At 46.1% G+C, this 21,993-nt stretch overlaps 1 protein-coding gene across 2 annotated transcripts in view; it reads left to right on the top strand.

The window, feature by feature from the left end:
- The first annotated feature begins 2,097 nt into the window (after positions 1–2,097).
- LOC308574149 (all-trans-retinol 13,14-reductase-like) overlaps positions 2,098–21,993 on the top strand; it is a 35,639-nt gene continuing 15,743 nt past the window's right edge. For both annotated transcript variants that reach the window (XM_081171678.1, XM_081171677.1), the window contains exons 1-6: positions 2,098–2,347; positions 9,518–9,700; positions 10,845–11,086; positions 12,563–12,764; positions 15,432–15,629; positions 18,501–18,620. In XM_081171678.1, coding sequence (XP_081027804.1) covers positions 2,125–2,347; positions 9,518–9,700; positions 10,845–11,086; positions 12,563–12,764; positions 15,432–15,629; positions 18,501–18,620 — 1,168 coding nt within the window. In that variant the 5' untranslated portion in view covers positions 2,098–2,124. The remainder of the gene's footprint in view (positions 2,348–9,517; positions 9,701–10,844; positions 11,087–12,562; positions 12,765–15,431; positions 15,630–18,500; positions 18,621–21,993) is intronic.

The following is a 21,993-nucleotide window of genomic DNA, read 5'->3' as shown; positions in this document are numbered from 1 at the left end:
CTTCCCTCCCCACATACATCTCCCACAAACAAACAAACCAGTATCTTCCTCTTTGAAAGCCTTACATGTATCTTAAATACCTTTAGAGTGGTGTGTTGTTGTTGTTTTTTTTAAAAGGTGCATCAGTATCATGTTTTGTTTTGATGTGCCTTTTAATTTTAATCTGTCTTCATTTAAAAAACAACCCAGAATGGGCAAATCAGCACTTGTATCAGCTATAACTGTCTATGGTATAATACGTAAGAAACATAAATTAACTATGGGAAATGGAAGTTTATTGGAGCACATCCTGTAACACAAACCATATTGTTATGTGGGTGGAATTTTTTTACTATAAAATCACAAAAACCTTTCAGTAAACATCAACAAAAATATTCATTCTTGGGCAATGGTGTCATTAGTAGCTTATGCGCTGCTCCATAGTCTCTCAATCCCTGTACACATCAAAATTCCCTCTCTGATCCCTTCAGCAACACACCAGCTTGATTTGTGCCCATCCATAATCTCTGTTGCTTAGTGTTGCACAGTTGAGGGGAGCAACTGGCCCAATAGCAGAGTACAGTCAAACCTCGGTTCCCAAATGCCTCCGTTTTGGAACTTTTCGGCTCCAACAGTAAGTGTTCTGGTTTTTGAACGTTTTTCAGAAGCCGAACATCCGACACAGCTTCCGCTTGAGTGCAGGAAACTCCTGCAGCCAATCAGAAGCTGTGCCTCGGTTGTCTAACATTTCAGAGGCCGAACAGGCTTCTGGAACGGATTATGTTCAACAACCAGGGTTTGACTGTATATGCTGCACACGCAGATGTTCCCAGGTTCAATCCCTGCCATCTCCACTTAAAAAGGATTTTACCTGACTAACACCTTGAAGAGCAGCTACCAATGAGCTCTAGTTCAAGCCAGACTTCTCCTCTTACCCCCAATATCTCACTTTGAGCTGCTCATGGCTATCTGGCACTCTACTGCCAACATGACCCTGCTGATACCCTGTTTTCCTGCCTAGACCCAGGTCCTGAAGAAGCTTCTAGTGCAGAGCTTTCCTAACTGTGTGTCCTGACATATTAGCGTGCTAGCCACAGTGTGTAGGTGTGTCACCCAAAGTTCCTGGCTCTCTTCTCCGGGATGGAAAGGGGTTAGTTTTGTTAGATCAATCCATCAACCCCTGATGGATGATTTAGAAAGGATTGGGTCTGGCATCACTTTCGCTCTGTGTGTGTGTGTGTGTGTGTGTGTGTGTGCCAGTGTCTATACTCAGCAGAGTTACATCTCAGCACAGCTCCTTCCTTGGAAGTAGGCAATAAACACTCATGGACACCATTAAGATTCAGTCAAGTGTAGAAGTTTACTTGACAGGTATAAAAGCATATTGGTAGCAACTATATACAGACATTCACCACTGCTGTGGTCAAGGCATGCTTAGAGTCCAGCAAGAGTCCAAGACTCCCTCTGTCTCTGCAGAGACTCACAACAAGTTATACAACAAGTTACACAAAACCGTTGTTATCATTAGTTCCTTCACACTGTGGACGTCCAAAGAACCCACAGAAAATGTCCCTGCATAGACAGAACAACCACAGCCTTCTGCTTCTTGAAACTTCTTCTCTTTCTGGAACAAATTATTCTCTTGCACACGCAGAGAATATCCAAGAAGCTTTACCTCCAGCTTGCTAGCACAACTGAATTACTGTATCTCAAAACGATGCATGCATGTCTAAAAAGTGTTGTTGGAGACCAACTCCCATCATATGTATTCTGTGTTTCAATGTCGTGTTTTGATGTTTTGACCCTGTGGTTGTCAGATAAAGTGCGGTATACAAATTTAATAAATAATCATAATCCCTGAGCAATGGCCATGTTGAAAGCCAGCAGAACCTCGAGGGTCACACAGGTCCCCTGGCCTTGCGCAACCCTGACAGGTCTCTCCTTATATCGATGCATCGTCCGCTCTTCCAGACCCCTCGCCCTCCGCTCTCCAAAGATCTCCTGGCTGCACTTTCAGAGGATGCCTGGCACTCCCTGGCAGGATGCTCCCTTGTCCCAGGGAGAGGCTGGACTGCGCCTTTAAGGGGAAGGAGCGCGCTGCGGCCAGCCTACTAGAAGGAGGAGGCGGCTGCTGGTGGTGGTGCTATGTCTGCGCTCTTTGAGCCGGGGTCTCACTTTGGCGTCCTCGCAGCGCTTGCCGGGGCGGCCATGTGGGTGTACGCGCTCGTGGGCGCGCTCCTCCTCCTGGGCATTTGGAGAGCTCTGGGCACCCGGAGCCCCTCTTCCAACCCTTTCCGGGCAGATTCCAGGCGGCCGCCCGCGCCTCTGGTGACCGACAAAGATGCGCGCAGAAAGGTCCTCAAGCAAGGTAGCCACCGGCCAGCCCCGGCGGGGGGCGCTGCCAGGCTGGCAAAGGGAGCCCCCCGAAACGGGGCTGCTGGGTGGGGGGTCAAGCGGCGCGTGAACGATGCCCAGTGGTGGCAGAGCGAAGGGATCAATGCATTCCTAGGAATGTTTACTGCGGATTAAGGCGCTGTTCCGTGGGGCTCCCGGGCTGGCAAGAGAGCACGGGACTGCAGCCTTAAAAAAGGGTTTTCTTCCTCCTTTGTTGCTTCGCGCGCTGTTTAGTTCAGAGCTTAGCGGGCTGTCGAGCTTAGTATTTGTTGTTGTTGTTTAGTCGTGTCCGACTCTTCATGACCCCCTGGACCAGAGCACGCCAGGCACTCCTGTCTTCCACTGCCTCCCGCAGTTTGGTCAAACTCATGCTGGTAGCTTCCAGAACACTGTCCAGCCATCTCGTCCTCTGTCATCCCCTTCTCCTTGTGCCCTCAATCTTTCCCAACATCAGGGTCTTTTCCAGGGAGTCTTCTCTTCTCATGAGGTGGCTAAAGTCTTGGAGCCTCAGCTTCAGGATCTGTCCTTCCAGTGAGCACCCAGGGCTGATTTCCTTAAGAATCAATAGGTTTGATCTTCTTGCAGTCCATAGGACTCTCAAGAGTCTCCTTCAGCACCAGAATTCAAAAGCATCAATTCTTCGGCAATCATCCTTCTTTATGGTCCAGCTTTCACCTCCATACATCACTACTGGAAAACCCATAGCTTTAACTATACGGACCTTTGTTGGCAAGGTGATGTCTCTTTAAGATGCTGTCTAGGTTTGTCATTGCTTTTCTCCCAAGAAGCAGGCATCTTTTAATTTTGTGGCTGCTGTCATCATCTGCAGTGATCATGGAGCCCAAGAAAGTAAAATCTCTCACTGCCTCCATTTCTCCCCCTTCTATTTGCCAGGAGGTGATGGGACCAGTGGCCATGATCTTCGTTTTTTTGATGTTGAGTTTCAGACCATATTTTGCGCTCTCTTCTTTATCTCGTGTTTTGATTGCCAAAGTCCCCAAATTCTGCCTCTTTGGTATTTTCAGTTTAAAAACATGCATTGGGAAAGAGCCACTTCTGTTGGAGACCCTGCCAATCAAAGTTGCAGGTGTCAGTACTAGATGGGAAATAGGCTAACCTGCTACAAGGCAGCTTCTTTTTGTTGCCTTAGCACTGCAAGTTATACAGTTTTTCACCAAGCAGCTTTCCGTGGTTCTCCCCTCCCCATTTTTATCCTCGCAACAACTTCGTGAGGCAGGCTGCTGTTGAGAGACGGTGACTGGCCCTAGGTCACCCCCTTTAAAAAGCAACTAGTTAAAATCTTCCTGGTTTTGCTCTGTCTGCTAACACTTGTACCTCGGACTCACTTGAGCCCTAAATAAATAGAACCCTGCTAGGTGGGAATAATTACATTTCAGCTGTGTTATGAAGGAGACTGACTTAGATATTCTTTTCTTGACAAAATGGTGAATTTCAGGTTAGGAGCTAGCAATATGTAATAGCAAAAATATGTATTAACACCAGTATCAAATTTCACACTTGCATTAGAGTCTTGTAATAGAAAATTCATATTATACTGAATATTGTATATTACATAGATGTAAATAAAGTGATTCCTTTTCCATCTAACGGAGGTTTAATTCAGCCAGCACTGAGCCCTTTGAATGGAAGAGAGAGCTTTAGCCCTATGCAAACTTTCCTGGGAGTTGATACCGTTGAACACTGTGTAAGTATGTATGGGATGCTGTTGTACAGCACATGTTTAACTTTCCGGCTGGAATCAGTGGGGTGTTAAAATGCTTAGCTTCATTTGGCTTGTCCCATTGGAATTTAGTTTGCTTTTGAGCAGGTCTTTTATAGGCTGTTAACTGCAGTCCTCTTTCTCTGATAACTTTTTAAGCTGGAGAGCTTTCTGGTCTCCACCACTTTGCTAAAACTAGTCTTGTTGCTGTAGTGACATTATTTTTTAATGACATTGAGACTGTAATTTGAAATGCAGTCCCTGATGTCATTTAGCCAAGACTGTAAAGGAGCTAAACATGATCTTGAGCATATTATGTCTCTGGTAGCTTCCACAGTCATTTCCTAGAACATTATTGGCTTCCAGTTAGGGGTCCAATACAGCCAGCCCCTCTTCCCTCTGGCAAAAGTGTGAGTTGGAAAGAGTGAAGCAAAAGAGGGAAGCACAAAAATAACCCACTTTGTGCATTCCCCCAGCTTTGTGCATTCGCCCTTGCAAGCCACATTCCTGATGGCTATATGTTTTGGGAACTTGAGGACAGACCCTATGATATACAAACATAGACCTCCTTCACACAAGGGGCGGGGGGCTGATTGATTTAGCATCAGTGGCATAGCGTGTGTTGGCAGCACCCGGGACAATGCAAGGATTGTGTGCCCCCTAACCTTTTTGCAGACATCGCGCAGAAGGCAACAGGTGAATTTCGAAGCATCCTTGTGGTGCCCCTCATGGAGGTCACTATGTTCGCCCTCTCAGCTAAGCTAAGCGAGCTCCCAGCGGGAGCGGCGGCTAGCTTTCCTTGGCGGGGTTGGTGGCATCCCAGCAGTGCTGAAGCCACAGCCACAGCTGGCCTAGGAGGAGGGTGGTAGAGAGCAGGCTGAGGCACCAAGCACAGTCCTTCCCTGGCTGCCTCACCTTAGCTGCGAAGCACAAGGTCAGCTGCTGGCGGGTCCCAGGCAAGTGGTTGGCTCTCCTCTCCTCTCACCTTGCTCAAAGACACACACCAGGAGGGAGGCCCCAGGGAAGGACCAGCGCAGGCCAGGAAAAGTCTGGGCTCCAGCTGGCAGGAGTTCCACCCAGGGGCAGGCATCTGTTTGCCGGCTGTGAGGAGAAGGAGGTACTGCCACAGCCACAAAGATACAGCCCAGGATCTGCTCACCTCCCCATGGCTCCAGAAGATGTCAGCCATGCAGCCTTGACAAGGGAGCCTGTCATGGGGGTACCTAAGAATTCTGTGCCTGGTGCCACGGCCCCCCATGCCCCCACGCTACGCCACTGCTTAGGATTGCCCCTCACATGAAGGAGGTGTACATTGTCTTTACATTTATACTCATGCAGGGACCCATCTCATGTTTGCCCAACACTACTGCCAGCAGGGGTATGTGTGTGTGCCTGGCAATTGCATGAGCAGCGGGGTAAGGCTACCCTGCACAGAACCCTCTTATGACTGGGTTGAACACATGAGGGAGAACACACAGGTACCCCGCCCAGTATCCGTAAGTGCAGTGGAGAAAATCAGATTGGATTCATTTCATTTCCTTTGAATATTAACAAAACACAGGTACCGTATTTTTTGCACCATAACACTCACTTTTTTCCTCCTAGAAAGCAAGGGGAAATGTCTGTGCGTGTTATGGAGCGAATGCCTGCGGGTGGCAGGGGGGATCTGCTGCAGTCGTGGACAGAGGATCCATGGTTCCCCTTCCTTCCCTCCTCCGTGGTTACAAAGCATGGATCCACATGGATCCTCAGGATTTTTGCATTGGGCTACTCCAAACTCACTGTCAGATCACATGTCTGTGGCCACAGCATGAAGCACAAAAATCATATATCCACTATTTCGTTTAGAATATTTTTTTTCTTGTTTTCCTCCTCTAAAAACTACGTGCGTGTTATGGTCTGGTGCGTGTTATAGAGCGAAAAATACGGTACTTCATCTCTTCTGTTCTTTAATGTGTTTGTTGGATTGGAGAGCTGAACATACTAGGGATTCTATTAAGGAGACATAAGGATTTCAGTTCTTATAGTAATGGATTTTCTTGATGGACTTTGAACAATATGCTAGATCAGCCCCGCTACAAAATGATGCTGATCTACCTTGCTGCGAAGGCAAATGGGATAACATCGTAAGACCGGCACGTCCAACAGGTAGATCGTGATCAAACGGCAGATCACTGGACATCTGTGGTAGATCACTGGTAGATTACTGCCCCCCCCCAAAGAAGCTCAACAAGTATGGAGGGGTAGATCACTGCCAGTTTTTAACTCTGAGTAGGCCACAGTCTCTTGGGAGCTGGCCACCCCTATCGTAAGACAATTGATGTGCTATAAGATTTGGTGAATGATAGAAGCCAAGTCTACCATTTCATCTGCCATGTGGGGGGGGGGGTAGGTGACCCTTTATTTAAAGGTGGGTTTAGAACCTTCTTCTGTGGAGTGTTATCAATACAGTGGTACCTTGGTTCTTGAACTTAATCCATTCCAGAAGTCCGTTTGACTCCCGAAACTGTTCAAAAAACCAAGGCATGGCTTCTGATTGGCTGCAGGAGCTTCCTGCACTCACGCAGAAGCCATGTTGGGCATTCGGCTTCCAAAAAATGTTCAAAAACCAGAACGCTTACCTCTGAGTTTTGGGCGTTCGGGAGCCAATTTGTTCGTCAACTAAGCTGTTCGAGAACCAAGGTATGACTCTGCATGTTCTTTAGTCTGCATTCTGTCCATCCTCATCTGAATGTTTTAGAACCCTGCTCAAGGAAATCTCCTACCAGCTGTCCCCTAAAGCTGTCTATACCACTTTTATGACAATGGCTGCAAAATTCTTTGCCAAAGAGTGACCTGGCCACCATTCTAGTCTGGGAAGAATGAGGAAGGAAAACCCTTCATTTGATAAAATGTGGTTGAATTAACTTCACCTAGTGCCTTGGAAAATAGACCATGTTGCACTGCAGGTAGTTGTTACTCCCTGCTTCCTTTCAGCTGTTCCTCCAGATTAAATGCAAACCCACATTTATCCAACAAAACGTGTATAACCATTTGATTGTAAGTGAACCTTTAAACAGATTACAAAAAAATTGAAATTCTCAAAAAAAAACCCAAAGACTAGGAATTTGAAAACATTCAAAAGTTGATTAAAATCAACAGTGTCTGAAAAGAGAATAAAGCACAGGTAACTTCTACATGCTCCGACAGGCTTGCCTAAACAAAAAAATGTTTTAAACAGGTACCAAAAATAATACAGCTAAGGTTTCTGCCGGATGTCAATAAGCAAGGAGTTCCAAAGTGTTGGTGCTGCCCCTTTAAAAGACTGGTTTCTTATAGGTGGAGAATGAATATTATGTGGCAGTGGTAGCAGTGCCAGTTCTACAGATCAATATATTTTATTTAACTAAACTTTTATATGGCTCAGACAGTTGTAAAGAGAATGCCACTAGAAACCCTCAAGAGAGTGTCTAAAGGCTGATCCATATGCAACTAGACAGGTGACTGGGAGTGGCCTCCAGGACCATATAACACCGGTCCTGAGAGATCTACATTGGCTCCCAGTACATTTCTGAGCACAATTTGTTGGTGCTGACCTTTAAAGCCTGAAACAGCCTCAGTCCAGTATACTTGAAGGAGTGTCTCCACCCCCATCGTTCATCACTGAGGTCCAGCTCCGAGGGCCTTCTGGTGGTTCCCTCCCTTCAAGAAGTGAGGTTACAGGGAACCAGGCAGAGGGCCTTCTCGGTAGTGGCGCCCACCCTGTGGAAGATGTCAAGGAAATAAGCAACTATCCTACTTTTAAAAGACATCTGAAGGCATCTGTTTAGGGAAGTTTGTAATGTTTAATGCTGTATTGTGTTTTTAATATTCGATTAGGAGCCGCCCAGAGTGGCTGGGGAAACTCAACCAGATGGGTGGGGTATAAATAATAAATTAATATTATTATAATTATTATTATTACACTAAATTTTGGGTGTCCCAGTGCCAATCAGGACCCTGGCATGGGGGGCAAAGGATTCAGCCCCAACTGCAGTGCCAAACAAGATCAACTGAATTTCCACTATTGCATTGGGAAGGAAACACCCATTGGAATGAATGGAAGTGAGGTTGTTGTTGTTGTTTGCCTTGTGAAAATAGAACACACAGGGAATCTGAGGCTGCAGCAGAGCAAAGGGCTAAATCCTCCTCCCCATACCAGGGTATCAATTGGGGGGGCTGTACCTGCAGTTCATTCACACAATTCCATGAATGGCATTACAAGAGGATCTGTCCTGGAGTGTCAACACAAGGGAGCTTGTGAAGAAGGCGCAGCAGAGACTGTACTTTTTGAGAATACTAAGGAAAACCCATCTTCCACAGAAACTGCTGCTTGCCTTCTATCACTGTGCCATTGAGAGCGTGCTCACTTATGGCTTATGTGTGTGGTACGGAAGCTGTACTGCCCAGGACAGGATGGGGTTGTGCAGGGTTGTTAAGGCAGCAGAGAGCATTGTTGGCTGCCCACTCTCCACCTTAGAGCAGATTTATGCCACAAGGTGCCATAGGAAGGCACTGGACATAGTAAAAGATCCATCGCATCCTGGTCACTGTCTCTTCGAGCTCTTGCCGTCGGGACGGAGATACAGGTCGATGAAGACAAGAACGAGTCGTCTTAAGAACAGCTTCTTCTCCAGAGCGATCTCGGCCCTGAATGGGAAGCCCGGACTTTGAAAGTCATCTAATCTCCCTTGCTGTATTATATTGTATTGTTTAATTAGTGTTTTTATGGAGCAGTGAAGTAATTTCGTTGTCCCCGAAGGGGGCAATGACAATAAAGATATTCTTATTCTTATTCATTTCATCTTGTTTGATCCTAACTTGCCAACAGTGAGGGGGGTCTACTTATCAAAATGAACTAGACTTGGGCAAGGACGCTAAAGTGCTCAGATGCGTATGCACAATTCAGTTGCACAACACAGAATTCCCAGTGGGTTGTACCCCTGATATATAGCTCTCCTAAGCTACAAATAGTTACCTCCAAACACATCTGATAAAATAACACTTCTGTGTCTCCACACACCGAAATTCCATCATTTATACTAAGCAAATTGCAGTTGCTGGTAGCTGGGGTGCGTGTATGTGTTTGTTTGTGTGGTGGTGGTGTTGTTGTTGTGTGTGTATCTCGATCTTCTCTGTTGTGGCGGATCTGAGAGTTCCTACACACAATCTAATTTTGGCTGTGATGTAGCAAATTAGGATAACCAGCAGGAAGATGTGAGTGGGAGAGGTAGGTCGAGGATTATAGCAACAGGATTACTTTGGAGGTTGGGGGGTCAGGGAGAGTGGTGTGGGAACAGAGCAGGGATAATACATGCCAGATTATGTGGCTTTTACGTTCTTATGCTATAGCCTAATAGCTAGCCCGGCTACATGATACTCATGTCTTCTGTCCCCGTCTCCCAGTCTTTTCCAGGGACAAGGTTCCTGACGGCCTGGATGCTGTCGTCATTGGAAGCGGCTATGGGGGCCTGGCGGTGGCTGTGATGCTCTCTAAAGCTGGGAAGCGCGTGCTGGTCTTGGAGCAGCATGGGAAGGCAGGGGGCTGCTGCCATACCTTCAACGAGAAAGGTTTCGAGTTTGACGTAGGTAAGGTGACCTGCACAATCAGGGAGTGGGCCTGAGCAGTTACAACTACATACATGCAGTGGTGGAGCAAACCGATCGGGCGCCTGGGGCGGCGCGTGTGTCCTGCACCCGGGGCGGGGCCAGCTGCCCACGGGGACACCGTGGGGCCTCCAAGGAGTCTGCCTTCCTCCTCCAACTCAGTCGCCCTACAGCTGAGGGGGAGGCAATGGGCAGACTGTTTGGGGCAGCGCGGAGCCTGCGGGTGCCCAAGCCACCGCGTCACTCCCAGGAGAGACGTGTGGCTTGGACGAGCTGCAGGCCCCATGGTGAGTGCCGCCCAGCATTTTGTCACCCCCCAGTGGTGACACCCGGGACGGACCTCCCCCACTGCACCCCCTTGCTACGCCCCTGCATACATGTAGGGATGTTGGAGAACTCTCGCAGAAATTGCCAGTGTTGGCTTCTTCATTTCCTATCCAGAAAGGAATTGATTCCAGCAAATACCATCTGCTGCAGTTTGACTCCTGACAAAACTACATTTCTCTCGCTGTCTGCTACACATGGACACAATTATGTCATCACTACATTGTCCCCCATCTTTCATTTATTCTTCATATTCCAAGGTGGCGGCGCATTCATACGCTGTGGCTCTGAGATCCCAATACTTCACCTACTCATGCACAAAACTGGTGATGATTCACACCCTGGCCGGCACTTTCTTGATCTCCTGCCCTCAGGCAGAAAGTATAGAAGCATGATTAGTCGCACCAACAGGGTAAAGAACAGCTTCTATCCGTGGGCTGTTAGGCTGCTGAATGAAAAGATAACAACAGGGCAACGGACTTTCGGGTTTGGTGGGTGTGCGTCAGTAAACGAGGGGAATTAAGACTACTGTATACAAGTTGTACAAGTGACAATAAAGTATTTCAATTTAAATGCAAAGGAAGCAGAACGCAAATTACCAGGGCGGAGTCATCAATTATGCTGTGTTGTGTATCATTTGTGGACTGAAATCAGTTGCTTGTTCCACCACCCACCCGACTCCCCAAGCAGGCCAACTCTGAAAGATGCACAGCACACACATGCACCCCAGTTCTAAAATTTAGGACCTAATCTCTTTCATTATCATTTTTTCCATTATGACACTTGACCCATTGCCTTCCAGGAATCCATTACATCGGGCAGATGCAGGAGAACTCTATCCTACGTGTGATGATTGATCAACTCACGGATGGGCAGCTCCAATGGGCTCAGATGGACTCTCCCTTTGATACCGTCATCCTGGGAGATCTTGACAGCTGCAAGAAGTATTACCTGTACAGTGGGGAGAAGGAATATGTCAAAGGCCTAAAGAAGCAATTTCCTGGCGAAGAAGCTAATATTGACAGATTTGTGACGCTTGTCAAGGTAATCATTTTTTTTCATTGCGCCTTGGTGAAAGACCTTTGATTTTTTATTATGGCTGCAAAGTCTTAAACCCATTTGTTAGATTAACTGATATTTTTTACACTTTTGAAATGCAATTTAGAATGCAATCTAGCCTTGAAGTAAGCTCAACATATTAAGCAACTAAAACATATAAGGTCAGCTTAAATTTCTTCAACAGCACTGCAGCCTTATATTTTTATTGTGGGTGCTGTAGTCTGTGTGAAATTTGAGGACATATTCTGGGAGGGTCATCACAAAATGACCGTCGGGGAGTATGGCCTATCACAGAGAACAAGTTATGTGACAGAGAATATTTGGTTTCAAATACCTTCTTGACTGCGATGGTCCCGGGACAGTGCTGAAGTCAGTTTTGCTTTCTCAGCTGAATCTACCTCACAAAATGCATAACGCATATAATAACGCATATATTTACCGAGGTTATCAAAAGAGCTGCAGCAAAAAAGGAAGCAGCCTTGGACCCAACGTAGAGGCTTCTAAATCCTGGAGCAATAATAATAATAATAATAATAATAATAATAATAATAATAATAATAATAATAATAATTTACTACTTGTACCACACCCATCCCTAGGTTGGCTGGTTCTGAATATCCACCGTGCCTTCTGAACAAAGGAAGTTCCCTTCTTGGTCCCTCTAGTCAAGTATCAAATATTCCGTCTAACAGCAGCTCTCCAGGATCTTGGGGGTGGGGGTCAGTCTTTCCAACCACTTGCTAACTGATCCACTTGCTAGCTGCATAGCATGCGCTCTTCCTCTCAGCCATGGCTGTGCTTCTGTTTTGCCAATTGCTCTACAACCACTTCTATCTTCCTAGCGCAGGGGTCTGCAACCTTTAAGACAAAAAGAGCCACTTGGACCCGTTTCCGAAGAAAAAAAACTGGGAGCCGCAAAACTCGTCATTATAAAAATAACTTTTTTGTCACTTTTTTATTATTTCTTTGTTTGACCCCTCAGAATTACTCCTCCTCATAGAAATAAACGTTAAATTAACAAGTTACCTTTTTGTGTGTGTGTGTTCTTCACTCCCCTTCAAAACAGTGACCAGCGTACATGCCCCTTTCAATGCAGTGACCCTTACGATGTAGCAGGTGGGTGGGCGGGAAGGTGACGTCGGGACGGTGCGTGACTAACGCACGCACCGCCCCCATGCGACGTCACAGCCAGTACAGCGCCCGCCACAGTGGGGAGTGTCGGGGCGCACAATGCACCTCCGCCCCTCGCTAGTATCCGCCCCGGAGTCACGACAAAGGTGTAAAAGAGCCACATGCGGCTCCGGAGCCGCCAGTTGCAGACCCCTGTTAGCGAATGCCGAAGTCCTCAGTTATTGTGCTTGTAACTGCTGAGGTCTCGTGCTGCGTCTTTCAGGTGTGCATTAAACGTCATCTCTTTTCTCTCTTCCCACCTCTCCGCCCTGCTTTCCCGCCCTCCCGCAGAGAGTCGCCAAAGGGAGTGCCCACATGGCAATTCTGAAAATGCTCCCGATGCCCTTGGTCTGGTTTCTGCACTGCACCGGCTTGCTGGCTTTGATCTCCCCTTTCTTTAGGATGATATCCAAAACTCTGTCGGAAGTGGCGGCTGAGTTCACGACAAACGCAGACCTGAGAGCAGTGTTCACTTATATCTTCCCTACCTATGGTAGGTGATGCTGTCTCCTGCTGCCTCAAAGGCATGTGCATCGTAAATTAATCATATGAAAGGGCAATCCCTTTGCCCCTTTTAAGGGGGCTGAAACTTGTAACTGTGGGTGGAACTAGACAATGCAAAGTACCGTACATCAACGTGGCTGCCATTGAAAGTGGTGGTCCATAGTCTCTTCTTACCCTGGTATCATTCAGTAAATATCAAAAGTACGACATGCCATTGTGTTGAATTTCCTTGTGCCTGTGAGTGGCCACAAATGAAGTGTGATAGAAGTGGAGAAGCTCAGCAGGGTAGCATCCTGTTTTTAATTTTTCTTTTCACACTGAAAGCTGAGGGCAAGTGTTGGGCCAAGTGTTAGTTGAAACCAGGTTTTCATATAAACCAGGAAACTGTTTTAATCTCTGCTTAGTCAGACTATCCATTTTCTATAGGAGCCTTTTGAAATGTGAGTGTATTTCAGAGATTATATATATATATGCAGGTTTTGGTGTCTTCGGGTGTCTTCCCGTGTAAGAGTTGGGGTGTCTAGGCGACGTTTCGACGAGGTCTCACTCGTCATCTTCAGGCTGGTGCTTTCGGCTTCTTGTTACTGGAACAGAGCAGGATCTCAGTGTTTGAGTTCCTATAAGTACTGTTGAGGGGGTGTGGTGTATAGCCTCCAACGTTCTGGGCAGAGAGGAAGTTCCCAGGTTAGTGTGTCTTTTCTTCTTTTGTTCATTAATTACTTGAGGGATATCTTGAGTGATTTCTTGAGTGATATTCTGAGTACCACTTAGGAGGGTCATTAGGTGTGGATTAGTTGCTAAAGCTTTCGTGTCTTGACCTCTTGAGCTTGTGAAGAGTTTTTTCTGAGAAGATGGCTGTACTGCACTTAGTTGTGCTCTGGCTTGGCTTCGTGTATAGGGGCGAGCTGTGGTTTTGTGCCCTGTGCCAGCCAGATCTGTGTAAGGATTGCAGGGGGGTGCAGCATCCGGAGGTGCCACTATGGTTTGGCTACTGGATGGTGTCTGTAATTTATCTGTGGAGAGGGTCTGGGTTTGGGTCTGGTGTGGTTGATTGGAGATGGCGTTCTGAACCAGAGGCACACAGAACGCCATCTCCAATCAACCACACCAGACCCAAACCCAGACCCTCTCCACAGATAAATTACAGACACCATCCAGTAGCCAAACCATAGTGGCACCTCCGGATGCTGCACCCCCCTGCAATCCTTACACAGATCTGGCTGGCACAGGGCACAAAACCACAGCTCGCCCCTATACACGAAGCCAAGCCAGAGCACAACTAAGTGCAGTACAGCCATCTTCTCAGAAAAAACTCTTCACAAGCTCAAGAGGTCAAGACACGAAAGCTTTAGCAACTAATCCACACCTAATGACCCTCCTAAGTGGTACTCAGAATATCACTCAAGAAATCACTCAAGATATCCCTCAAGTAATTAATGAACAAAAGAAGAAAAGACACACTAACCTGGGAACTTCCTCTCTGCCCAGAACGTTGGAGGCTATACACCACACCCCCTCAACAGTACTTATAGGAACTCAAACACTGAGATCCTGCTCTGTTCCAGTAACAAGAAGCCGAAAGCACCAGCCTGAAGATGACGAGTGAGACCTCGTCGAAACGTCGCCTAGACACCCCAACTCTTACACGGGAAGACACCCGAAGACACCAAAACCTGCATTCCTGTACCCGTGAAAATCTACGAAAGCATATATATATATATATATATATATATATATATATATATATATATGCGCAGCAAATGGTTAGAAAGCTAATGAGAGGGCGGGAGACAGGTAAACATGTTGGATCAATGTTCTTCGTCAGCTTAATAAACTGACTTCGTATATCTGAACCACCCCTCAAACAGAATGTGCCAGAAAACTTCAGCAAAAGAAATAAAATCCTAGGGAAACCCTGGCTGGCCTGAGAGTGACATCAGAATAGGTACCAGGTGAGCCTCCTTAGAAAGAGCATTCCTATAAGCAGGGGGCACCACCAAAAAGGCCTCCATCCTGTTCCCATTTGCCTAACTTCAGATGATAGGAGGGGGCAGAGGAGAGCCTCATAGGGTGAATGTAATGCAGTGGTGCCCCGCAAGACGAATGCCTCGCAAGACGAAAAACTCGCTAGACGAAAGGGTTTTGCATTTTTTGAGTCGTTCCGCAAGACGAATTTCCCTATGGGCTTGCTTCGCAAGATGAAACATCTTGCGAGTTCTTGCGAGTTTGTTTCCTTTTTCTTAAAGCCGCTAAGCCGTTAATAGCCGCTAAGCCGCTAATAGCCGTGCTTCACAAGACGAAAAAACCGCAAGACGAAGAGACTTGCGGAACGGATTAATTTCGTCTTGCGAGGCACCACTGTGTTTGGGTAAGGAAGTAAAAAATATCCTCTAGGAAATAAAAAAGAGGCAGCTCTTATGCAGACACCCCCAGCCGTAGGGCCACAAATGACTATCTTTGATTAGACATGGCATTATATATTTCGTGGTGCACTGTGAGCTAATATTTTAATGGACTTAATTTCCAAGCTGACTTACATGGAGTGTGTAGACTTGGACCATTCCTGTGTAGACCTTGCTTGGATAGGGCTTCAAGAGGTAACCACAGTTACGATTTCAGCTTTCTGATTTAATAATCCTTGTTCTGTGTCTTGCAGGAGTCATTCCAGAGAAGTCAAGCTTCCCTTTGCACGCCATCCTTGTCGATCACTTTTTGGAAGGTGCCTGGTACCCTCAGGGAGGTTCCAGTGAAATCGCATTTCACTCCATCCCCATCATTGAACGTGCCGGAGGGGCTGTCCTCACCAAAGCACCTGTGCAGAGCATCTTGGTGAACTCGCAAGGAAAAGCCTGCGGTGAGCTCTTTCTCAGAGCTGATTTAGTATAGCAGCTGAGAGTCTGGATTTCAGATTCCATTCTGGTCCCAGTGTAACAGGGGAGAGGAACTAGTGGCCCTCCTGATGGTGCTGGACTCCAGCTCCCATCAGCCCCAGCCAGCATGGCTCATGGTCAGAGGGGATGGGAGCTGTAGTATAACAAATATATGGAAACCACAGGTTTCCATGCATTATCGTTTCTGCCATGAACTCACCTGGCTAACTCAGGTAACCTTTGCCACATCTCCCCTTCCCCACTGGCAACATGAGGACAATACTGATCTGTATTAGAGGATTGCTGTGCGGATTATAACAAGAGGATCCTTAAGCATCCCATGTAGCCCAAGGAATTGCTGCATGGATGGGGAAGAAATGGGAAGCCACAGGGCTTATGTACAACCCCTTGATCACGCTGCTTTAATTTCTAAACCGAGAGATTATGGGGCTCTTACCCTTATTTGCTTTTCCAGTCAAGAGCTTCCTGTTGTAGAAAGCTGTTTTACTGGTCCATCAAGCTCAGGGTTGGCTACATCAGGAGAGGGGACCACAGGCCTGGGGGCATAAGTACTCTTTTCACCCCCTTGAGGGTTTTTTGTCCAGCAGCTAATGCATGCCTGGATGGAGGGTGCTGTGGTTGTAAAGACTGCGAAGAGAATAATTGGGTGCACTCTTCCCACCTTGGATCAAATCTATGCTTCCAGGTGCCATAAGAAAGCTGCAGCGATAGCGCAGGATAGTGCGCACCCCGGAAATGATCTCTTTCAGCTTCTACCTTCTGAAAGAAGCTACAGGGTTATAAAGACTAGGACTAGCCACCTGAGAAACAGTTTCTATACAAATGCGATTTTGGTTTTAAATGCAGTGTAAGGTAGTCTCTATGGGAGTATATTGTATTTAATTGTGGGGTATCAGAGTTTTTAGGGGGCTAACCAGGCTGGGATAGCTGGGATAGCAGACTTATTGGTTTCTGAATGTCTGATGTAGATTTTCAATTTCATTGTTCTGTATGGGACAATGACAATAAAGATTATTGTATCTTATCGTAACCACTGAGCCTCTTGGGCTTGTCGATCAGAAGGTCAGAGGTTTGAATCCCCATGACGGGGTGAGCTCCCGTTGCTCTGTCCCAGCTCCTGTCAACCTAGCAGTTCAAAAGCAAGCCAGTGCAAGTAGATAAATAGGTACCACTGTGGTGGGAAGGTAAACAGCATTTCTGTGCACTCTGGTTTCCGTAACGGTGTTCCATTGCACCAGAAGCGGTTTAGTCATGCTGGCCACATGGCCCAGAAAGCTGTCAGTGGGCAAACGTCGGCTCCCTCGGCCCGAAAGCGAGAAGAGTGCCACAACCCCATTGTCGCCTTTGACTGGACCTAACGGTCCAGGGCTCCTTTACCTTTTTACCTTATTTAGGAGTGTTTATGTGCAGAAGCTAGACTACTGTACAAAGGCCAAGTTCACTTCTGTAGCTCTGTCTACTCCTTCCTTAGGCCCTGTCTACCATTGGTATGTACCTCTCAGGAGACTGGCCAGAAGGGAATGCAACCCTTGGGTTGAAAATAGTTCTCTATTCCTACATTGGTTGGCTGCAGCTCTCTTGGCTTAAGGTATTGGCCTGGTTTGAATGTGGTCGTACACCATGGTTCATGGCTTACTATGAACAAGCATATCACTCAGACACTCCCTCTCTGCTTTGCCCCTAGAACAAGCAGAAGTAGCAAGCCATGAAGCTCGTTGTGACGTCTGAATATTAGATCACATTTGCTTTCTCCCAAAGCAGACCACAATCTGGAGGCCAAGAACACACCTGGGCTTCTAATTGCGATTTGTTCCACAGTCAGCAGGCGGACCATGGTTTACTGTGGCATCTGCATGAGACCATCATGTATAAGGACTGAAATAGGAACTTTCCCTTATTTTCTGAGCTCGGCTGCTGGGTGTGGAAAGAGAAGCTGAAATATACTCGGAGTCGAGTGTGGATTTCATGCTCTTTATTCAGCTCATAGTAGTGAGGAAAGGAAGTTCCCCTGAAATGCCTGCTTTATATACATTATTTACACAATGGGCCCTGCGTGATTGGCCAGTTCTGGGATTCTCCTGTAGGCCAATCAAGTTGTGGATTCACTTCCACCTGGAGTTGGATTGGGTGGCTGCTGCGGACCAATCAGACTGCTGCATTCTGAATCCTATTGTTCTAGGACCAATCAGACTGCTGCAATTTGGAACCTATTCAACTCAGTACATAACATAAGCCTTTAAAGAAAGAATCTCCGCATGCTCTTGCTTTCAACGCATTTTCCAGGATGCATTTAACTTGCAAAAATTAACATCACTCTGCCATTTGTCTTGCCTGAAATTTAGCTATGTCAGTGAGTCTCTTGTGAAGGACAGGGAAAGAGAGGAGACGCTTGTACCTTCATGTGAACCAAGGCAATAAACAATCCTACCAAAGCTCTTCCCACCCACATTAAACTTCATTGAAGGTGTTTAAGCTGCTTACATGCTTAAACCCTCCCTCTTAATTTCACTGAGCCTCTTTTGCCAGTTCAAGGATTGCCTGTAATATTGATCACCCTCCCCAACCTTTCTTCCTCAGACTATCTGCAAAATGAGGATTGCAAAATGCAAGGTTGCTGTAAAAACTAACAGAAACCCTTGGAACTTGCAGGTGCCACCAAAAAGAAACATTAAAAACAAAAACAAAACCTCACCTCCGTACCAGCTTCCAGCTATGAATTGTCATTGGTTGAGTCTTCTCTGTGATCAGCAGGAAAGGATTTCTCCCTGCTCTTTGATTAGAGCAATCCAAAAGAAACTTTACCCGGTCTGAACACATTTTGGTCTTATTTTCAGGTGTAAGCGTAAAGAAAGGTCAAGATCTTGTTAACATCTATGCTCCTGTTGTGATTTCTGATGCTGGCATCTTTAACACCTATGAGCAGCTCCTGCCAAAGGAATTGCGGGCTTTGCCAGGTAAGAGGACACAGGACAATTTGTGCTTCCACTGTGTAGGTGTGTGGTGGGTTTGTAGCCATGGGGGGGGGCAGATTTTACTACTGGGAACACAAAGGTTTCATGCTAGAGCTCTCATTCGCACACAGTCAGGGCCAGATTTAGGTTTTATGAGGCCCTAAGCTACTGGAGGTAATGGGGCCCTTTATATGTCCAGCTGTCCTTTGTCAACAACAAATTGTCGCTGTTTTTTGTGTTGAATATATGCTATTTGGTAATTTATGGACCTAACAGGTGTCTCAAGCCATTTGCACATAACAAAATATGTATTTTATCAAAGTAATTGTTGAACTGAAATACAATTAAGAAGCATATTAATAGCGAAATAATTATTAAGCTCTAACTGTATGTAGGTTTTATTTTATTTATTGTTTATCTTATATTTTGGAAATGTACATCCAGTTGTTGCTTTTCCTTTAATTTTTTTGGGGGGCCCCAAAAGAGTGGGGCCCTAAGCTATAGCTTGTTTAGCTTATACGTAAATCCGGCACTGCACACAGTCCTGCAATTCCATGATTATAGCACCAGAAACTATACAGGCACTCCTTGTTTTTTGTGGAGGTTCCCTCCACGCTCATTGGTGCAGCGGGGAATAAGTCCATTCTGCCCCATCCCACTCCATCCCTTTTCATGCTGTGTTTATGACATTTTGGGGCTACTTCCTGGTTCTGTACCATGTGAATGTGCATGATTGTGCATCATTCAGGTGCACCTAAATTGGGAGTTGCCTGTAGTGTACCTTCGTAAATTTCTTTTCTTTTCTTAAGAGGTACACGTTTTAAAGACGTAAGTGATCAACATATACAAAGCCTTTAGGTAATATTGCCCTGTGATTCAACTGTTTAGAGTCTATGACGTTTTCAGTACTCTGAATATAGCACAGCTGGTAAACATTTCTTTCCCAGAGTTTTCTTGTGTCAGAAGCACCTTTTGCAGCTATACAGATGGCAATGTAGTAGATTCTTTTTTTTCTTTCTTTTATTGTATTAGACATAATCAAAAATGAAAACTCCATCCTACACACCTCACCCTCCAAGCACAATGCCATTCAAACATGCAATGATTTCTCATTTACACAAAACTATCTTTCCATAAGGGGCGTGGGTAGCACTGTGGGTTAAACCACAGAGCCTAGGACTTGCCAATCAGAATGTCGGCGGTTCGAATCCCCGCAACGGGGTGAGCTCCCGTTGCTTGGTCCCTGCTCCTGCCAACCTAGCAGTTTGAAAGCATGTCAAAGTGCAAGTAGATAAATAGGTACCATTCCAGCGGGAAGGTAAACGCGTTTCCGTGCGCTGCTCTGGTTCGCCAGAAGCGGCTTAGTCATGCTGGCCACATGACCCGGAAGCTGTACGCCGGCTCCCTCAGCTAATAAAGCAAGATGAGCGCTGCAGTCCCAGAATCGGCCACAACTGGACCTAATGGTCAGGGGTCCCTTTACCTTTACCTATCTTTCCATATGTCCGTGTGATATAGGTTCTTTTTTTTTTAAAGCAGAGATGTGGAAGCCCTGCAAGTGTCGTTCAGGGATGATGGGAGTTGTAGTCCAACAACATCTGGAGGGCCACAAGTTCTCCACTCTTCTTCTAAAGCAGAGGAGGAGTTCCAATAAGGATCTTATTACCAAAGGGCATGTAAGGTGGGAAATCATTTTGATTTCCTAAGCTGTGATGGAACCCAGTGGCGAGTCTGTGGGAGAAGCATGTTTGGCCTTCCTTCCCCGTCCTTCTCCAACAACACCACCAAGGGAGGGGAAATGCAGGTGGCTGTATTGTGGATTGTGTGAATATATTATACATCAAAATTTGAGCACTCCACAAGCTACAAGATTGTGGAAGATCTTACTTTAGTCTGCTATGACTCCTAAGCTCCTCTTTTGTACATTCCTCTGTAAATACATTTTTGGCCTATATTCCTTTATCCTGAATTCTATTCTCTCAATAATTAAATGCTTGCTTGTACTAAAAAATGTTTGTGTGGCTAGCTTAAACCAAGCCTTCAGTGCAAACAGCATTTCCGTATGCTGTGGTTTCCATAACGGTGTTCCGTTGTGCCAGAAGCGGTTTAGTCCTGCTGGCCACGTGACCCGGAAAGCTGTCTGTGGACAAACGCCGGCTCCCTTGGCGTGAAAGCAGAGAAGAGAGCCGCACCCCATAGTCACCTTTGACTGGACTTAACCATCCAGAGGTCCTTTACTTTTACCTTTCCCCCAGTGCTCTCCATTGTGAAAGAGGGTGATGGAAAGGCTGAATAGGGCATGCAGCTTGAAAAACAAGCCTTGCTATATTTTTGGTTTACCACTCATGGTTTGTTTGAGTGGTAAACCATGACAAATCATGCTATGCATGTGTATAGAGTCCTGGAAGATTCCTGGAAAACTGTCCAGAGGTCCTTTCAGTGCAATCCAGACCAGTCTTCAGACCTAGCTGTGTCTTAGCCAATTTTGTGCTGTTTTTGCCTACGACAAATTTTGCTCGGATATGTTCTGTTCCATTATTTCCTCCTTTTTAGTTATCCATCCACAGTATTGAAACAGGGATGTTTTTCCATGTTGATACAGCTAGAAAACATAGGTCCTACAACTTTCACCTGATAGTGCCTAAACTGAAATGGTTATACCAACCTCCTGGAATTCTCTGCAGGTTCTGGGATCTACTGCATATATAACATTTGGCTCTTCAATAGCTAACATTTTGCCACCTCTGTAAGACCTTGGTCCAATTCGGATACAGTGTGTTCCCTGGGTTGCTCCACTTAGTCAGCTTTGCAGGGCTGTGTGTGTATTCTGTCACCAAAAGTATCCAAAATGCCTAATATACAGCTGAAGACCATAAAAGACGCAGTAATAAAATGACCAAGCTATTGCAAGTTGGAATGAAATGGCAGTATAGGGTTCATCTAAAAGACTTCACAGGCCTCCCTTTCCAAGTGCTTAACAAAATTTTAAACACTGTGGGTTTTAAAAGATTTTATTTTCCCAAATTTATATATCACTTACTAGAACAAAAGGCTTCTGAGTGGTTTAAGAGAGTCATTAAATATTCCAACAACAAAAAAACCCCAAAACATATACAGTGGTACCTCAGGTTAAGAACTTAATTCATTCCGGAACTCTGTTCTTAACCTGAAACTGTCCTTAACCTGAGGTACCACTTTAGCTAATGGGGCTTCCCACTGTCACCGCACTGCCAGAGCACGATTTCTGTTCTCATCCTGAAGCAAAGTTCTTAACCCGAGGTACTATTTCTGGGTTAGCGGAGTCTGTAACCTCAAGCGTATGTAACCTGAAGCGTCTGTAACCCGAGGTACCACTGTGTAGTAATTACGAAACATT

This window comes from Podarcis bocagei, assembly GCF_964188305.1.
Source record: "Podarcis bocagei genome assembly, chromosome: 15".
Classification (NCBI taxonomy): domain Eukaryota; kingdom Metazoa; phylum Chordata; class Lepidosauria; order Squamata; family Lacertidae; genus Podarcis; species Podarcis bocagei.
This window is presented reverse-complemented; position numbering and strand designations above follow the sequence as displayed.